Raw genomic sequence first — 17656 nt, forward strand, 5'->3', positions numbered from 1 at the left:
GAGAACCTTAACCAGAGGGGGACCAATATCCTGGCGGGGAGGTTTGCTAGCACTGTTGGGGAGGGTTTAAACTAATTTGGCAGGGGATTGGGATACAGCATGGAGCTAGTATAGGGGGTGAGGAGAAGGAAAATATAGAGGAAAAAATGGTCAGATTGGGAGGCAGAACAAGAATGCCCCAGCACAATGGGGTAGGGCAAGTCTGAACGGCATTTATTTTAATGCAAGGAGTATTGGAAGCAAGGGGGATGAATTGAAGGTGTTACTGAACACATGGGAGTACGACATTGTTGCCATTACGGAAACATGGTTGAAGGAAGGGCAGGACTGGCAGCTCAATATTCCAGGATATAGAATCTTCAGGAGAGACAGAGAGCAGGGAAAAAGGGGAGGGGGTGTTGCAGTATTAATCAAAGAATCTATTTCTGCTGTAAGAAGGGATGACATATTAGCGGGTTCCTCAAATTAGGCTATTTGGGTGGAATTGAGAAATAGAAAAGGGGCATGCACCTTACTGGGTGTATACTACAGACCCCCAAACAGTCAGAGGGAAATAGAAGAACATATTTGTAGGCAAATCTCGGGGGTGTGTGAAAACAACAGGGTAGTAATAGTAAGGGATTTCAACTTCCCGAATATTGATTGGGATAGCCAAAGTGTCAAGGGCCCTGAGGGTGCAGAGTTCCTAAGGGTCATCCAGGAGGGCTTTTTGAGCCAATATGTTGAAAGTCCAACAAGGGAGGGGGCGGTATTGGACTTAATCTTGGGAAATGAGGCCGGACAGGTGGCTGAAGTGTCAGTGGCAGAGCATTTTGGTGACAGTGATCACAATTCAGTGATATTTAAGGTGGTAATGGAAAAGGATAAAGAGGGACCAGAGGAAAGAGGAAAATTTCTAAATTGTGGCAAGGCTGATTTTAATCTGATAAGGCAGAAGTTGGCCCTGGTGGAGTGGGATCAGCTTCTCGTGGGGAGGACCGCATCAGAACAGTGGGAGTCATTCAAAGGAATAATTGAAAAAGTACAGAGGAAGCATGTTCCCCTAAAGTTCAAGGGTGGGACAAACAAGTCCAAAGAACCTTGGATGTCGAACGATATAGTAGGATTGATTCGAAAAAAAAGGGGGGCTTTTGGAAGACATAAAGAACTTAAGGCACAGACATCATTAGAGGAATACAGAAGGTGTAGGGCGGTTCTTAAAAAAGAAATTAGGAGAGCAAAAAGGGGCCATGAGATAGCACTAGCGGGCAAAATAAAAGAAAATCCCAAAGTGTTCTATGTATATCAACGGTAAGAGGATAACGAGGGAAAGAGTGGGGCCCATCAGGGACCATAGTGGAAAGCTGTGTGTGGAGCCAGAGGATGTAGGAGATGTTTTAAATGATTTGTTTGCATCTGTTTTTACGAGGGAGGAGGGCGATGCGGACTTAGAAATGGAGCAGGAGGGTTGTGATGTTCTTGAGCATATTGCTATTGACAGGGAGGCGGTGCTGGAGGCTCTGGCAGGCTTAAAAGTGGATCAGTCTCCGGGCCCTGACGAGATGTATCCCAGGATGCTGAGAGAGGCGAGGGAGGAGATTGCGGGGGCTCTGGCACAAATTTTCAGAGCCTCTCTTGCAACAAGTCAAGTCAAGTCAATTTTATTTGTATAGCACATTTAAAAACAACCCACGTTGACCAAAGTGCTGTACATCTGATTAGGTACTAAGGAAAAAAATGAAACATACAGTAGCACGCAAACAGTTCACAGCGCCTCCTCAATGAGCCTCAAACGCTAGGGAGCCTCAACAGGGGATGTACCGGAGGACTGGAGGATAGCTAATGTGGTGCCATTATTTAAAAAGGGCAGTAGGGATAAACCTGGGAACTACAGGCTGGTGAGTCTGACATCGGTGGTGGGGAAGCTGCTAGAAAAGATTCTGAGGGACAGAATCAGTCTTCACTTGGAGGATCAAGGGTTAATTAAGGATAGTCAACATGGCTTTGTTAAGGGAAGGTCGTGTCTGACTAACTTGATTTAATTTTTTGAAGGGGTGACCAAGGAGGTAGATGGGGGTAGTGCAGTGGATGTGGTATACATGGATTTCAGTAAGGCTTTTGACAAGGTCCCACACAGGAGACTAGTCAAGAAGGTAAGAGCCCATGGGATCCAGGGTACCTTGGCAAAATGGATAAAAAACTGGCTTAGTGACAGAAGGCAGAGGGTGATGGTAGAAGGGTGCTTCTGTGACTGGAGGCCGGTGTCCAGTGGGGTGCCGCAGGGATCGGTGTTGGGTCCCTTACTGTTTGTAATCTACATAAATTATCTGGATGTTAACGTACAGGGCATGATCAGCAAGTTTGCAGATGACACAAAGGTAGGGGGGGTGGTGAATAGCGAAGAAGGGATCTGCAAGCTGCAGGAAGATATAGATGAGATGGTCAGATGGGCGGAGCAGTGGCAGATGGAATTTAATCCTGAAAAGTGCGAGGTGATGCACTTTGGCAGAAATAACTTGGAGAGGGAGTACACCATGAATGGAAGGACCCTAGGGAAGACAGGGGTACAGAGGGACCTTGGAGTACAGGTACACAAGTCCTTGAAGGCAGCAGGACAGGTGGATAGGGTGGTTAAAAAGGCATATGGGTTACTGGCCTTCATTAGCCGGGGCAACGAATATAAAAGTAGGGGGGTAATGATGGAATTATACAGAACACTGGTGAGGCCACAGCTGGAGTATTGTGTACAGTTCTGGTCACCACATTATAGAAAGAATGTGATAGCTTTGGAGAGGGTGCAGAGGAGATTCACCAGGATGCTGCCAGGGATGAAGGGCCTCGGCTATGAGAAGAGACTGAGCAGACTGGGGTTGTTTTCCCTGGAGCAGAGAAGGTTGAGAGGGGACATGATCGAGGTGTACAAGATCATGAGGGGCATGGATAAGGTAGATGGCGGGGAACTTCTTCCACTGGTGGAAGGTTCAACAACGAGGGGACATAGATACAGGGTAAGGGGAGGGAGGTTTCGGGGGGATGTGAGAAAGAACTTTTTCACCCAGAGGGTGGTTAGAGTCTGGAACTCACTGCCTGGGGTGGTGGTGGAGGCGGGAACACTCACAACGTTTAAGAGGCATTTGGATGGGTACTTGAAATGCTACAACATTCAGGGCTACGGTCCAAATGCGGGAAAATGGGATTAAAATTAGACTGTGTTTGGTAACGGGCGGCGCGGACACGATGGGCCGAAGGGCCTCTTTCTGTGCTGTAGGACTCTATGACTCTATGACTCTATGAGGTGACGTTTTGGGTCCGGACCTTTCTGGGAGTTCCACAGAGATGCTGCCTGTCATGCTGAGTTATTCCAGCATTTTGTGTCTACCTTCAATTTAAACCAGCATCTGCAGTTTTTTTTCCTAAGATTCTAAGCATTTGCACTGGTTTCTACAAATGAAGCAGAAGAATTGCCTTAAGACAAGAGTGAGGAACCGTAAGACCATAAGACATAGGAGCAGAATACGGCCATTCAGCCCATTGAATCTACTCCGCCTTTCAATCACGGCTAATCTATTTTTCCCTCTCAACATGTGTAGTGAGTTGCACTTTATACCCAGAAAGTAGATAATTCAAAGTAAAAATAGAGATGTAATTTGATTTTTTAATGTAAACATCAGAGGACCTGAAGCAATTGAACATGGAACGATGATGGGCGAATGGATGCCGTTGTGTCCTTCAGCGGAACCATCCTGATTCCTGCTATTTTTTCACTTTGTCATCGAATGTTCCAGCTCCCTTGTAATTCCCAACATAACCTGTGTTTTCTGCTACGTATTCCCTGCCGCTTATCCCTTTGCCTTTTCCACTTTCGTCAAAACGTTCCTTGTGGGAGCCTGTGTATTTAGAGGTATCTGTGAGTCTGTCCACACCCCCTCCCTTGGTTGCAACCTACAAGGACAAATGACATGATTTACTAAAAAGAATATAGACATCATTATCACAATAAATTTACATTGTGGTGACATAGTTTGGTAAGGAGTTCACAATTTTATGCCAAAAAACCTGGAGAGAAAGAATATAAACATTTGCAATAATATAGCTGCCAGAAGGCTGAGGAGATCAGGGTGATATTTCAGGAAAAGTTGGAAGATATTGTAAATATCGGGACCTTATGGACCACCAGGGTTATTAAAACAGGAATAAGCAACACAGGTGCATCAAAAAGCCAATACAGCAGATTGCAAGTAATACAGTATTCCAGCAAGATGCAATAAGGAGTGCAACTAATACAGCAGAATGTAATGAGTAATACAATTAATAAGGAAGCAAATAATACAACAGAATGCAATGAGTAACGCAAGAAATAAGAATGGAAGCAATACAGCAGGATGCAATCAGTGATGCAGGAACCTCAAGGGCCAATACAGATGAATGGGAGGCAAGGGAAGTTTTGGACCCATGCAATAAGCAATCCAATGCTTTGGTCTTGAATACTGGATTCCGTCCCAATTGATAAAGTTATGGTCGAAGAGGTGCTGATGGAACTATCGTGTATGAAGGTAGGCAAATCTCCAGGGCCTGATCATATATATCCAAGGGCATTGTGGGAAACCGGAGAGGAAATTTACGAGTCGAAATACAGGAGAGGTGGCGGAAGACTAGAGGATGGCCCACAAATCCGATTGAGTTTTTGGAAGACATGACCAAAAAGGTAAATGAAGGCAGAGCTGCAGATGTTGTATTTATGGACTTCAGTAAAGCATTTTCATGGTAGGCTGCTATGGAAGGTTAGATCGCATGGGATCCAAAGAGAGATAGCTGGATGGATGGAAAATTGGCTTTATGGAAGGAAGCAGAGGGTGATGGTGGAAGGTTGCTTCTCGGAGTAGAGGCCTGTGACTAGTGGTGTGCCTCAGGTTTCGGTGCTGGGCCCGTCACTGTCATCTATATCAATGATTTGGATGAGAACATACACGGCAAGATTAGCAAGTTTTCAGATGATACAAAAGTGGGTGGTTTTGCAGATATTGAAGAGGGTTGTGAAAAATTGCAGCAGGATCTTGATCAATTGGCCAAATGGGCTGAGGAATGGCTAATGGGATTTAATGCAGAAAAATGTGAGGTGTTGTATTTTGGGAAGTCTAACATGTGCAGGACCTGCACAGTGAATGGTAGGGCTCTGGGTAGTGTTGTAGAGCAGAGGAATCTTGGAGTTCAGGTGCATAATTCCCTGAAGGTGGAATCGCAGATAGATCGGGTGGTCAAAAAGGTTTTTGGCACATTGGCCTTCATCAGCCAGAGAATTGACTATAGAAGTTGGGACGTCATATTGTAGTTGTATAAGGCGTTGTTGATGAGGCCACATTTTGAGTATTGTGTTCAGTTCTGGGCACCGTGTTATAGGAAAGATGTTGTCAAGCTGGAAAGGGTACAAAGAAGATTAATGCGGATGTCGCCAGGACTAGAGGGTCTGAGCAATTGGCAGAGGTTGAGTAGGCTGGGACTCTATTGCTTGGAGCACAGGAGAATGAGGGATGATCTTATAGAGCTGTATACGATCTTGAGAGGAATAGACCGTAGATGCACAGAGTAGGTGAATCGAGAACCAGAGGACATAGAGTTAAGGTGAAGGGGAAAAGATTTAATACGAATCTGATAGAATAGGTTTGGAGGGATATGGACCAAATGCTGGCAGGTGAGACCAGTGTAGCTGGGACATATTGGCCAGTGTGGGCAAGTTGGGCTGAAGGGCCTGTTACCACACTGTATCACTCTGTAACTCTATGACTCTAAAGAGTAAGGGAGATATTCAAATACCAGTTACAAGTAACAGAGCCAAGAAGAGCTCATGAGGTTCCAACCTATTTTCTGGAGGATATATTAAAGGTAAACATGAGCCAGAATTCTAATGGTTAGCCTTGATCATCAAGCAGCCATCAACATTTCTGCTTTGTGATAAAACTATAGGCCTCGAGGAATCGTGCAGTTACCAGGTAGGTACATTTTATATCATCAGTTATGTCCCAGCTGAACTTTTCCTGCAAACCTATATATACAAGGTCTCAGTTAACTGAGTAAGTATGTGTATGTGAGCCTGTCTTTAGTCTTTTTAGTTTTAGGGATAGTGTGGAAACAGGCCTTTCATCCACTAAGTCCACATCAACCAGTGATCACAGCACATTAACACTATCCTACACACACTAAGGACATTTTACATTTATACCAAGCCAATTAATGTAAAAACTTGTACGTCTTTGGAGTGTGGGATGAAACCGAAGATCTCATGGAAAACCCACGCAAGTCAGGGGGAGAACCTACAAACTCCGTACAGACAGCACACGTAGTCAGGATCGAACCTGGGGTCTCTGGCGCTGTAAGGCAGCAATTCTACCGCTGCGCCTATCTGTGGCAACACATTTGTGTGAGAGGGACATTGTTCTGTGTGGGCATTCACATGCATGAATGTGAATGTATGATCTGGTTTGCATTAATTCTACATCTGTGAATGTTCTGAGTAAAGTATGTGTAAAATCCATGACATAGCCATACCCCTTATCCCGAAGATAGACACAAAACGCTGGAGTAACTCAGCAGGTCACACGGCATCTCTGGGCCAAGATGGACCAACATTTGTCTCAGTCATATTGAAGGTTCAAGTTAGAAGAAGTTGAGTTTAGGAAAGTTAAATCAAGTTTAGTAATTCAACACAAATGCCAGAAACTCAAGTGAAATTGATGGAATCTTATTGAAACATTTGAAACGGAATAATATATATCCAGACTTGTGTTTGTAATCAGATTGGGTCAACGTGCTTACTGTAACTCCAAGATTAGTTGGATCTTTTCCAGCAATCAGACCATAAATTGACTGAAGTGCCTGTTCTTGACTTTGGCCTTTAAACCGCTTTGGAGCCAGTTCGGCCAGAGCCGCCTTAAACTCTTCAAAGGTGATTACCCGAGCTGATTTGGCTCTGAAATTAAAACAAAACTGGAGATTAACTTCCTCAAAAATTCTTCCAGATAATATGGTATGGACTGGCATTTTTTCATTTTTAAAAAGACAAATAATGTTGTAAATACTGAGCAGCTCAGCAATGTTTATGGAGGGAAAAAATCGATTGTTGCTTGAGAGTCCGTGATGTTAAATCAGTTTACATTTCCACTGACGGCATCCAATTTTTTTTTTTAGTTTAGAGATACAACTTGGAAACAGGCCCTTCGGCCCACCAGCAATCATCCATAGACTAGTTCTATCCTACACACGAAGGACAATTTTACAGAAACTGATTAACCTACAAACCTGCACGTCTTTGGAATGTGGGAGGAAACCAGAACACTCGGAAAAAATCCACGTGGTCACATAGAGAACGTACAAACTCCGTACAGACAGCACCTGTAGTCAGGATCGAACCCCGAGTCCCTGGCGCTGTAAGGCAGCAACTCCACTGCTGCGCCACTGTGCCACCTCCTGTGTATAATCAGCATTTTCTGTTTTTATTTTTTTCCAACCTCTTCAATATAATTTGTTCTTTATTCAGGAACTGGGTGCTACAGGCTAGGGGGCAATATTTATTGTAAACGTCCTTGAGAAGGTAGTAAATGCCCTTGAGATGTATTTTTGAACTACTGCAGATCTTCTGGTTAAGATAATCTGACAATGCTCTTGGCTCAAAAACCCCAAGATTTAGCTACAGCGAAGGAAAGTCAATATCTTTCCAAAGCAGGATGGTGTGCAATTTGGAAGGGAACCTGCAGGTCGGAGACTTTCTATGAGCCTGCAGCTCTTGTCTTTCATGGATGTAGAGGTTGCAGGCTTGGGAGGTGCTGTCAGAGTAGACTAGATGGGTAACTACAGTACATTTTGTAGACAGTGCACACTAGCTGTTGTGTACCAGTGGTGGAAGAAATAAGTATTAATGATGTTGGATAGAGTGCTAATCAAGTGGGCTGCTTAGTCCTAAATGGTGCTGAGTTTCTTGAATGTTGTTGGGTTTGGGTTAACCCTTGCTTGTGGTAGGAACAACCATCAGGCTATTAAACATTACAACCTCCAAAATCAGCTCCAATCTATATAGAGTTGGGGACATTGGATTTGTCTTTGCAATATCTATATATACATAAACCAATGCCTCCAAGTCTATGTAGTTTGGAGATTATTTGGAGGTTGTAGTGATATATATATATTATTGTGATGATCAGCCATGATTATATTGAATGGCGATGCAGGCTCGAAGGGCCGAATGGCCTACTCCTGCACCTATTTTCTATGTTTCTATATATTGTTGTATTGTGTGTGTGTGTGTTTATATATTCATATATACATAACTTTTTGTTGTTGTTTATTATGTTTTCTCTGTTTACATATCTATTGTGCCGCTGCAGATGGGGTTTCGAGGGCATATGACCATAAAACACTCTTAACTCTTTGCCAGATGAAGGAAAGACTTTAGGATATTAGAGGGTGAATTGTTTACCACAGGTTACTTACGTTCTAACCTGCTCTTGTGGCCATAATATTTATTGAGGCTGGTCCAAATGAGTTTCAAGTCAATGATGACCCCTGGCATGTTGATGGCGAATGAGTTGATGAATATATTAGACAATAGACAATAGGTGCAGGAGGAGGCCATTCGGCCCTTCGAGCCAGCACCGCCATTCAATGTGATCATGGCTGATCATTCTCAATCAGTACCCTGTTCCTGCCTTCTCCCCATACCCCCTGACTCCGCTATCCTTAAGAGCTCTATCCAGCTCTCTCTTGAATGCATTCAGAGAATTGGCCTCCACTGCCTTCTGAGGCAGAGAATTCCACAGATTCACAACTCTCTGACTGAAAAAGTTTTTCCTCATCTCAGTTCTAAATGGCCTACCCCTTATTCTTAAACTGTGGCCCCTTGTTCTGGACTCCCCCAACATTGGGAACATGTTTCCTGCCTCTAACGTGTCCAACCCCTTAATAATCTTATACGTTTCGATAAGATCTCCTCTCATCCTTCTAAATTCCAGTGTATACAAGCCTAGTCGCTCCAGTCTTTCAACATATGATAGTCCCGCCATTCCGGGAATTAACCTAGTAAACCTACGCTGCACGCCCTCAATAGCAAGAATATCCTTCCTCAAATTTGGAGACCAAAACTGCACACAGTACTCCAGGTGCGGTCTCACTAGGTCTCATATTACCATTGAATGTCAAAGATGGATGATTAGTCTCCAAGTATAGGCGATGGTTTTTTGCCTGGTGGTTCTGTGGCATGAATATTACTTGCCACATATCAGCCGATGTCTGTATGTTGTCACCAGGTATCTTGTGGCAAGTGATTCACCTTCTGATACCCCATTCCTTTTCATAATCTTCCAGGAATAGGCAAGGATTAACATAACTCCCAACAACAATTCAAAAACTCAACACCATTCAAGCTCTTGCTATATGCAGACAAGGATGGCACAAGGATGACTGGGCGGCACAGTGGCGCAGTGTTAGAGTTGCTGCCTTATAGCGCCAGAGACCCGGGCTTGATCCTGACTACAGGTGTTGTCTGTGCAGAGTTTATACGTTCTCCCTGTGACCGAATGGGTTTCCATCGGATGCTCCAGTTTCCACCCACATTCTAAAGACGTACAGGTTTGTAAGTTAATTGGCTTTGGTAAAATTGTAAATTGTCCCTTGTGTGTAGGATAGTGCTAGTGTATGGGGTGATCACTGTTCGGTGTGGACTCAGTGGGGCAAAGGGCCTGTTTTCACGCAGTATCTCTAAAGTCTAAAGTACAAAAAGATGGCTTCATTTGCTGTGGAGTTACGAATGGGTCGACAATCAGAACCTTTTTCCCAGGATGGACATGCCCAACACTAGAGGGCATAGCTTTAAAGTGAGTGTGAAAGTTTAATGAAGATATGTAGGCCAAGCTTTGTACACAGAGCAGTGGGGGCCTGGGGTGGTGGTGGAGGCAGATATAATAGTGGTGTTTAGAGGCTTTTAGGTAGGCACGTGGAAGAGCAGGGAATAGAGGAATATGGATCATGCATAGGCAGATGAGATCATTTTAACTTGGCATCATGTTCGGCACAAACATTGCGGGCCAAAGGACCCGTTTCTTGTGCTATACCATTCTATGTTCTATGCAACACAGTGCAGTCATGTGTGAAACTCTTCAGTCCTGACCTTATAATGCAAGATAGACCTTTGAAGAAGCAACTCAAGATAATTGGGTCTGGGACACTGCCCCGAAGAGCTGTTGCAGTGATAGTCTGGGGCATCAGAACTTGCCTGGTAAATTTTGTCAACGTCTTGAGATAGGGAGCTTGCTTTGACTTTGTTATAAAATTTAAACATTTAACACATTACTCTGTCAAAGATGTGCAATGTTGAATTGGCCTGCAGCACTTCCTACTGTGAGGAAAATTCAGACAGACTATAATGTTATTCAATAAAGTGGGTGCAAGCACTTTTATTGTGCGAAATGTAACTGGTACTTACTTTACTTTTGAAAATAGGATGTCCACATCAGTTGAGGTGACTGTTTTGCCATCAATAACGTGGCATTCTTTGCAGGCTTTGGACCAGTTTTTCCCATTCATTTCACTCCCAGTTGCCTTGGTATCCCCATGCATTGCAAACCTTTTGAATGACTCGTGCAGAGCTTGCATATTTGTTGATGTCCCTGCCATTTTTCAGGTTGGGTAGCTTTCTCAGGTTGTCCTGTGTAAAATAAGGAGAAAGGTGAAAGGATGTAATTTAAAAAAATATTGGAAAAGGCATTGCAGTCGGTAACTCAAAACATAGGGAAATAGTTCTGATTTTTACATTTAAATTGTTTCATTGTTCCACTTTGTTTTATTGGAGCCCTGTTATCTCTGATCGGGAGGCTTTAGATTCCAGTGAGTCAGTCAATAATATATTCTGGTCTGCCATTTCTGCGCAGAATTGAAGGAATATTATATTGTTAGAGATAAAATCTTTCTGCTGATACATTAAGCTAGTCTTCCATCTGTTGTCCTTAAACAAATAAACTAAATATTAAAGATGTGGGAACAGTGCTTGAAATTGCTCTGAGTCTGGCTGTGAGGAACTCTACATGAAGTCGGCAAAGGAAGGAATCTCCTGTTGCTGAAGTCATTTGTGTTCCATATAAAAATGACCGCATTTGTTAGACTCAGGATATTAATGCTGGGATTCTTCAAGGCAGCATTCTTTGCCAAACGCCAACCCTTTCTCTGCAAACGATCTTCCCTCACTCATAAAGTCAGTGGGGTATAATGTTCAAAAGCCATTCCATTCAAAGCACTTCAAATAAAGGGACAATTCTGCAGGATGGTGGCATTCTCAGATGATTGATTAAGATGTTGAAATGAAGTCACTAGATCCCATGGCACTCTGCTGAAAAGAGAAGGGAGTGTTGATATTTAGGGCAAATCTGTTCCCTCGTCCCAACCAGCAGATAAAATGGCCAGACCTACCCACTGCTTATGGGGTCCTGCTAGTGGAATATAATTGAGGCGGAAACACGTTGAGGATAATTCACCCACACAAATGCAGCTTTCCTATGTTCCCATGCTATTCCACAGCGTTCAAAGTGGAAGGAACTATGATTTCAGGCGGCACGGTAGCGCAGCGGTAGAGTTGCTGCTTTACAGCGAATGCAGCGCCGGAGACTCAGGTTCGATCCTGACTACGGGTGCTGCACTGTAAGGAGTTTGTACGTTCTCCCCGTGACCTGCGTGGGTTTTCTCCGAGATCTTCGGTTTCCTCCCACACTCCAAAGACGTACAGGTATGTAGGTTAATTGGCTGGGTAAATGTAAAAATTGTCCCTAGTGGGTGTAGGATAGTGTTAATATAACATATAACATATATAACAACTACAGCATGGAAACAGGCCTGTCCGGCCCTACCAGTCCACGCCGACCATTCTCCCTGACCTAGTCTCATCTACCTGCACTCAGACCATAACCCTCCAATCCCCTCCTATCCATATACCTATCCAATTTACTCTTAAATAATAAAATCGAGCCAGCCTCCACCACTTCCACCGGAAGTCCATTCCATACAGCCACAACCCTCTGAGTAAAGAAGTTCCCCCTCATGTTACCCCTAAACCTTTGTCCCTCAATTCTGAAGCTATGTCCCCTTGTTGGAATCTTCCCCACTCTCAAAGGGAAAAGCCTACCCACGTCAACTCTGTCCGTCCCTCTCAAAATTTTAAAAACCTCTATCAAGTCCCCCCTCAACCTTCTACGCTCCAAAGAATAAAGACCCAACCTGTTCAACCTCTCTCTATAGCCTAAGTGCTGAAACCCAGGCAACATTCTAGTAAATCTCCTCTGTACCCTCTCCATTTTGTCGACATCCTTCCTATAATTTGGCGACCAGAACTGCACACCATACTCCAGATTCGGCCTCACCAATGCCCTGTACAATTTCAACATTACATCCCAACTTCTATACTCGATGCTCTGATTTATAAAGGCAAGCATACCAAACGCCTTCTTCACCACCCTATCCACATGAGATTCCACCTTCAGGGAACAATGCACAGTTATTCCCAGATCCCTCTGTTCCACTGCATTCCTCAATTCCCTACCATTTACCCTGTACGTCCTATTTTGATTTGTCCTACCAAAATGCAGCACCTCACACTTATCAGCATTAAACTCCATCTGCCATCTTTCAGCCCACCCTTCCAAAAGGCCCAAGTCTCTCTGTAGACTTTGAAAATCTACCTCACAATCAACTACTCCACCTATCTTAGTATCATCTGCATATTTACTAATCCAATTTGCCACACCATCATCCAGATCATTAATGTAAATGACAAACAACAGTGGACCCAACACAGATCCTTGGGGCACTCCACTTAATGTACGGGGATCGCTGGGCGGCGCGGACTTGGAGGGCCGAAAAGGCCTGTTTCCGGCTGTATATATATGATATGATATGATATGATTTAATTTTGCAGTTTTATAATTGATAAGTTAGAATTTGTCTTCATTCCTCTGACAAGGCTCACCTAATGTCCTGAGGCGTATACAGAAAGATCCTTTTCCTTGCTCGATGTTTTAAAGTGCAGCATTGATCTTACTCTTATTGTTGCAGCCATGGCAACACCAAATTTGACATCAAAGTCGTGTAATATGCAAACAATGCCAACTGTCATCATTGAACTATAATAATTTGAGTCCTGAAAACTGATTGGCAGAAAGGCATTTTAATAAATATTATGATCATATTTTCTTCAAATAATCTACCAGTCTGCACTATTTTTATATAGTATCACCATGATTAAAACAACTAAACAGTCTAAGATCACATCTGTAAATTTTGATTAGCTTGGTATTATTAAATCAGTTCATTGCCATGAAACATTGAATGTTGAACAAGATTATTGTAAATAAAACTGAGGGCTTAAACATTTATTTGCCTTGAGAGAGGTCGTGCCCTGCTTTCTTTGTCCATAGTGCAGAATGTAACATGCAATCCAGGACCCTAGTGAGTTCCGAAGGTGAACAAAGGAACCAACTAATTATGTCAGAGTCATACAAAGAAAGGGCCCTTCAGCCAACCATGAGTATGCTAACCATTATTTTTCCAACTACACTAGTCCCAGCATGTTCCAGATATCAATCAATCACTGTGTGAAAATTGTTTCCTCAGATCCTCTTTAAAACTCCTTCCTCTCACTTTAAACTTATGGTCTCTTGTTTTTGTTACACCGATTATGGGGGAAAAGATTCTGACTACACTATCTATGGCTGTAATAATTTTATGTACATCCATCAGAATACTTCTCTCCAGGGAGAACAAGCCTGGTCTATCCAATCTCACCCCATGATTGAAGCCTTCCACACCAGGCAACATCCTGGTGAATCTCCTCTGCATTCTCTCCAGCATAACCCTATCCTTCCTGTAATGCGGCGACCAGATACAGTATGTACACAATACTCCCGGTATATAGCCTAACCTGTGGTTTGCAAAGTTACAACATAACACTGTAACTTTTATATTCTATGCCCCAGAGAACTCAGCAGAAATCTACACATTGGGGAGAACATCAACACAGAGCGGCCGAGGCCAGGATCAAACATGAGTCCCTAGAGCTATGAGGTAGCAGTACCAACTGCTGCAAAACAAACACTTTATTTTTAACCATCATCTCCACCTCTGTTGAAACTATGGACTTGAATGCCAAGGTCCCTCTGGTCATCAGCCCTCCCCAAATGCCCGACCTATTTGACTTCTCAAGATGCATCACTGTGCACTTGTCAGGATTAAACTCCATCTGCCAACGTTCTGCCCAACTTTCCATCTAATCTACATCCTGCTGCAACCTGAGACCACCTTCCTCACCATTCACAACGCTATCAACATTTGTGTAATTTACTAACTTACTAATCGTACATCCTACATTCACATCCAAGTTAATATATAATACAAACAACACCAATCCCTGGAGTACCCCAGTAACTACAGACTTCCAATCAGAAAAGCATCCTTCCACCAAGGCTCTCTGCCCCCTTCACCAAGCACAACAGAATATACAGTAAATAAACAGAAATAAGAAAAGGGAGAATGAGATGGATGGGTAGAAACAAGAAAGGGCATATGATGGTTTGCAAAAGGAGACACAGAGTGCTTGAATATCTCAGCAGGTCAGGCAGTATTTCAGGAGAACATGGATAGGCAAGATTTTGGGTCGGAACCCTTCTTCAGACTGATTCTGGCGGGGGGTGGGTGGTTGAAAGGTAGAAGAGAGGAGGGGCAGGACACGAAGGAACCTGACCCGAAAAGTCACCTATTCCTTCTCTTCAGAGATGCTGCCTGTCCCGCTGAGTTACTCCAGCTTTTTGTGTCTACCTTCAGGGGCAGGTCAAAGCCGGGCAGGTAACAGGCCGACACGGGTGAGAAAGGTTATTTGACAGACAAATGGTTGTACAAAGGCCAGAGATGAAAAGACAGATGGTGTGAAATTAAAGGATTGAAGAGTTGCGAATTGTGAAGCCAGAGGAAGGAATGTAGGTGGAAGGGGAGATATAGGTGCGAGTCCATTTGGGGTAGGGGATTACATGGAGGAAGTAGCAAGTCCATATGGGGTAGGGGGTTACATGGAGGAAGTAGCAAGTCCATATGGGGTAGGGAGTTACATGGAGGAAGTAGGAAGAGGGGGAGAGTTATCCAGTTACCTAAAACTGGGGCAGTCAATGTTCACACCAATGGGTTGTAAGCTCCCCAAGCAGAATATGTTCCTCCAGTTGACATGTGGCCTCACTCTGGCAATAGAGGAGGCACCGGACTGAAAGGTCAGTATGGGAATGGGAGTTAAAATGGAGAGCAACCGAGAGAGTTGAGTGAGACCTGTAAACGTAAAACATTTCCAGTTGATTCTCTGCACAGATGCTGCCTGACCTGCTGAGTTACTGCAGCATTTAGTGTTTTGCCCAAGATTCCTTGTGTGTCTTGTTTGTAGATTGGAGTGGGAGCTTGGACTTCTTGATTATGTAAGTGCAAGCTGTGAGCGGCATCACTGGAGCTAGTGGGCTGGGAGAGAGACTTCCCCTTGGAGCAGGATCACTGGAGCTCACCTTTGGTGGGTGGGTTGGGGGAGAGACTTCCCCTTGGAGCAGGATCACTGGAGCTCACCTTTGGTGGGTGGGTTGGGAGAGAGACTTCCCCTTGGAGCAGGATCACTGGAGCTAGTGGGCTGGGAGAGAGACTTCCCCTTGGAGCAGGATCACTGGAGCTCACCTTTGGTGGGTGGGTTGGGAGAGAGACTTCCCCTTGGAGCAGGATCACTGGAGCTAGTGGGCTGGGAGAGAGACTTCCCCTTGGAGCAGGATCACTGGAGCTCACCTTTGGTGGGTGGGTTGGGAGAGAGACTTCCCCTTGGAGCAGGATCACTGGAGCTAGTGGGCTGGGAGAGAGACTTCCCCTTGGAGCAGGATCACTGGAGCTCACCTTTGGTGGGTGGGTTGGGAGAGAGACTTCCCCTTGGAGCAGGATTACTGGAGCTAGTGGGTTGGGAGAGAGACTTCCCCTTGGAGCGGGATTAGGAACAGCACCTGGACCCTCAAGTTTTCCAGACCAGCCATCGCAAGCGGGAGTCTCCAATTGGCAGAAGGCCGTGAGACTTGTTGTTCACGGCCGCAGCTCGTATCAGTGAAGACAGGAACAAGCAGAAGGGCATGAGATTTGTTGATTTATTAATTCCTTTTGCAGTATACCACAATGGAGTTAGTTGTTTGAAATGATCTTTCTCGATTCATTGGTCGGAAAGCTCCGAGCCTGCTCATATTTCATTGCAGTGGGTCATGTTGAACTGAGTGCCACCCAGACACAGTTGCCCAGGGCAGCCCTTCAAACTTTGTATGGACAAACCCCTGAATAAATGTAGTGCCTATCAAACATCTCAGAGGCTAACTGACAGCTGTGGCCTTTACAAATTAGATTAGTTTAGTTTAGTTTAGAGATAATACATAGATACAGGCACTTTGGCCCAACGAGTCCATACCAACCAACAATCACATGTATACTAGTTCTATCCTAAGCACTAGGGACAATTTACAGAAGCTAATTAACCTACAAACCTGCACGTATTTGGAGGTGATACTGGAGCATGATCGCCCAACTGATGGGAAACATCCAGGTATAAAACATTGTAGTTCCAGGTCTGGACCAGAAGCCTGGACTGCTGTTGTAGGTCTGGGCCAGAAGCCTGGACTGCTGTTGTAGGACTGGGCCAGAAGCCTGGACTGCTGTTGTAGGACTGGGCCAGAAGCCTGGACTGCTGTTGTAGGACTGGGCCAGAAGCCTGGACTGCTGTTGTAGTCAACCAGGTCCTCTCTGGGTCAGTTGATTCCAATTAAAAGGATTATTATGTTCATCAGCTGTAGCCATTTGCTCTGGACCAGGTAAATGGTTGCAAGTACATCCAGGCTGCCAACACCTCAAAGGAGGCAAAGAAAGCATTTCCAAATCTATAATATTTTTCACCAATCCACCCCTTAAATGTCAGTGGACATTTTCGTTCTGAATCTCACAGATTTTGCTGGTGTTTTCAGCAGACCTCTTTGCTGGAATTATTGCCTTACCACAGAACATATAGTAGACTTGTGCAAGAAACCTTTCACCATGCCCTTTGTAAACTTTGAATGTGTGTAAGAGATGAACATGCACCTGTTGCTACACCAGCATTATTGATCTGGTGAGAGGCAGGTACATCACGGGCTGAACTATCGATACAATCGCATGCGGACTGGAAGCCAACAGATTCTTTTATATAATAAAAAATGGTTGTGGAAATGGGCAACATAGTTTAGCAACGTTCCAAAGTGAATACACTCCAATATTATTCATGGCAGCTTCATAAATTGGCAATTTCCACAGCCATTTAGCTGAAATCTTTCAAACTCTAGCACTGGAATAACATAACAAGTTCCAGGCTAGTTGAGCATCATATCAGATCCTTGAGATTATTAAATAACTTTTTGTAGTGTAACAATTGATTGTTTTTCTTGTTCCCACCAGTACAATTACTAAGATTAGAAATTGAACAGTGTGATGGTTTCTTTAGCTGATTATAAATTCTGAATACGAGCGACCTATTTATTGAACAAATCCAACCATTAGTCAGATGTAGTTAGTACTGCTTAAAATAAAGAATAACTTCCAGTAATCAAGTTTGAGCAAATGTAAG

General features: G+C 44.0%; 1 protein-coding gene across 1 annotated transcript; it reads right to left on the reverse strand.

The window, feature by feature from the left end:
* Window positions 1-3732: 3732 nt before the first annotated feature.
* LOC144594766 (tubulin polymerization-promoting protein family member 3-like) lies at window positions 3733-10638 on the reverse strand. The gene is made up of 3 exons (XM_078401612.1): window positions 10448-10638; window positions 6790-6943; window positions 3733-3921 (listed from the first exon to the last, which is right to left on the reverse strand). Exons 1-3 carry the CDS (start codon window positions 10636-10638, stop codon window positions 3733-3735), a joined length of 534 nt encoding a protein of 177 aa, XP_078257738.1.
* Window positions 10639-17656: the final 7018 nt, after the last annotated feature.

Source organism: Rhinoraja longicauda, chromosome 6 (genome assembly GCF_053455715.1).
Source record: "Rhinoraja longicauda isolate Sanriku21f chromosome 6, sRhiLon1.1, whole genome shotgun sequence".
Taxonomy (NCBI): domain Eukaryota; kingdom Metazoa; phylum Chordata; class Chondrichthyes; order Rajiformes; family Arhynchobatidae; genus Rhinoraja; species Rhinoraja longicauda.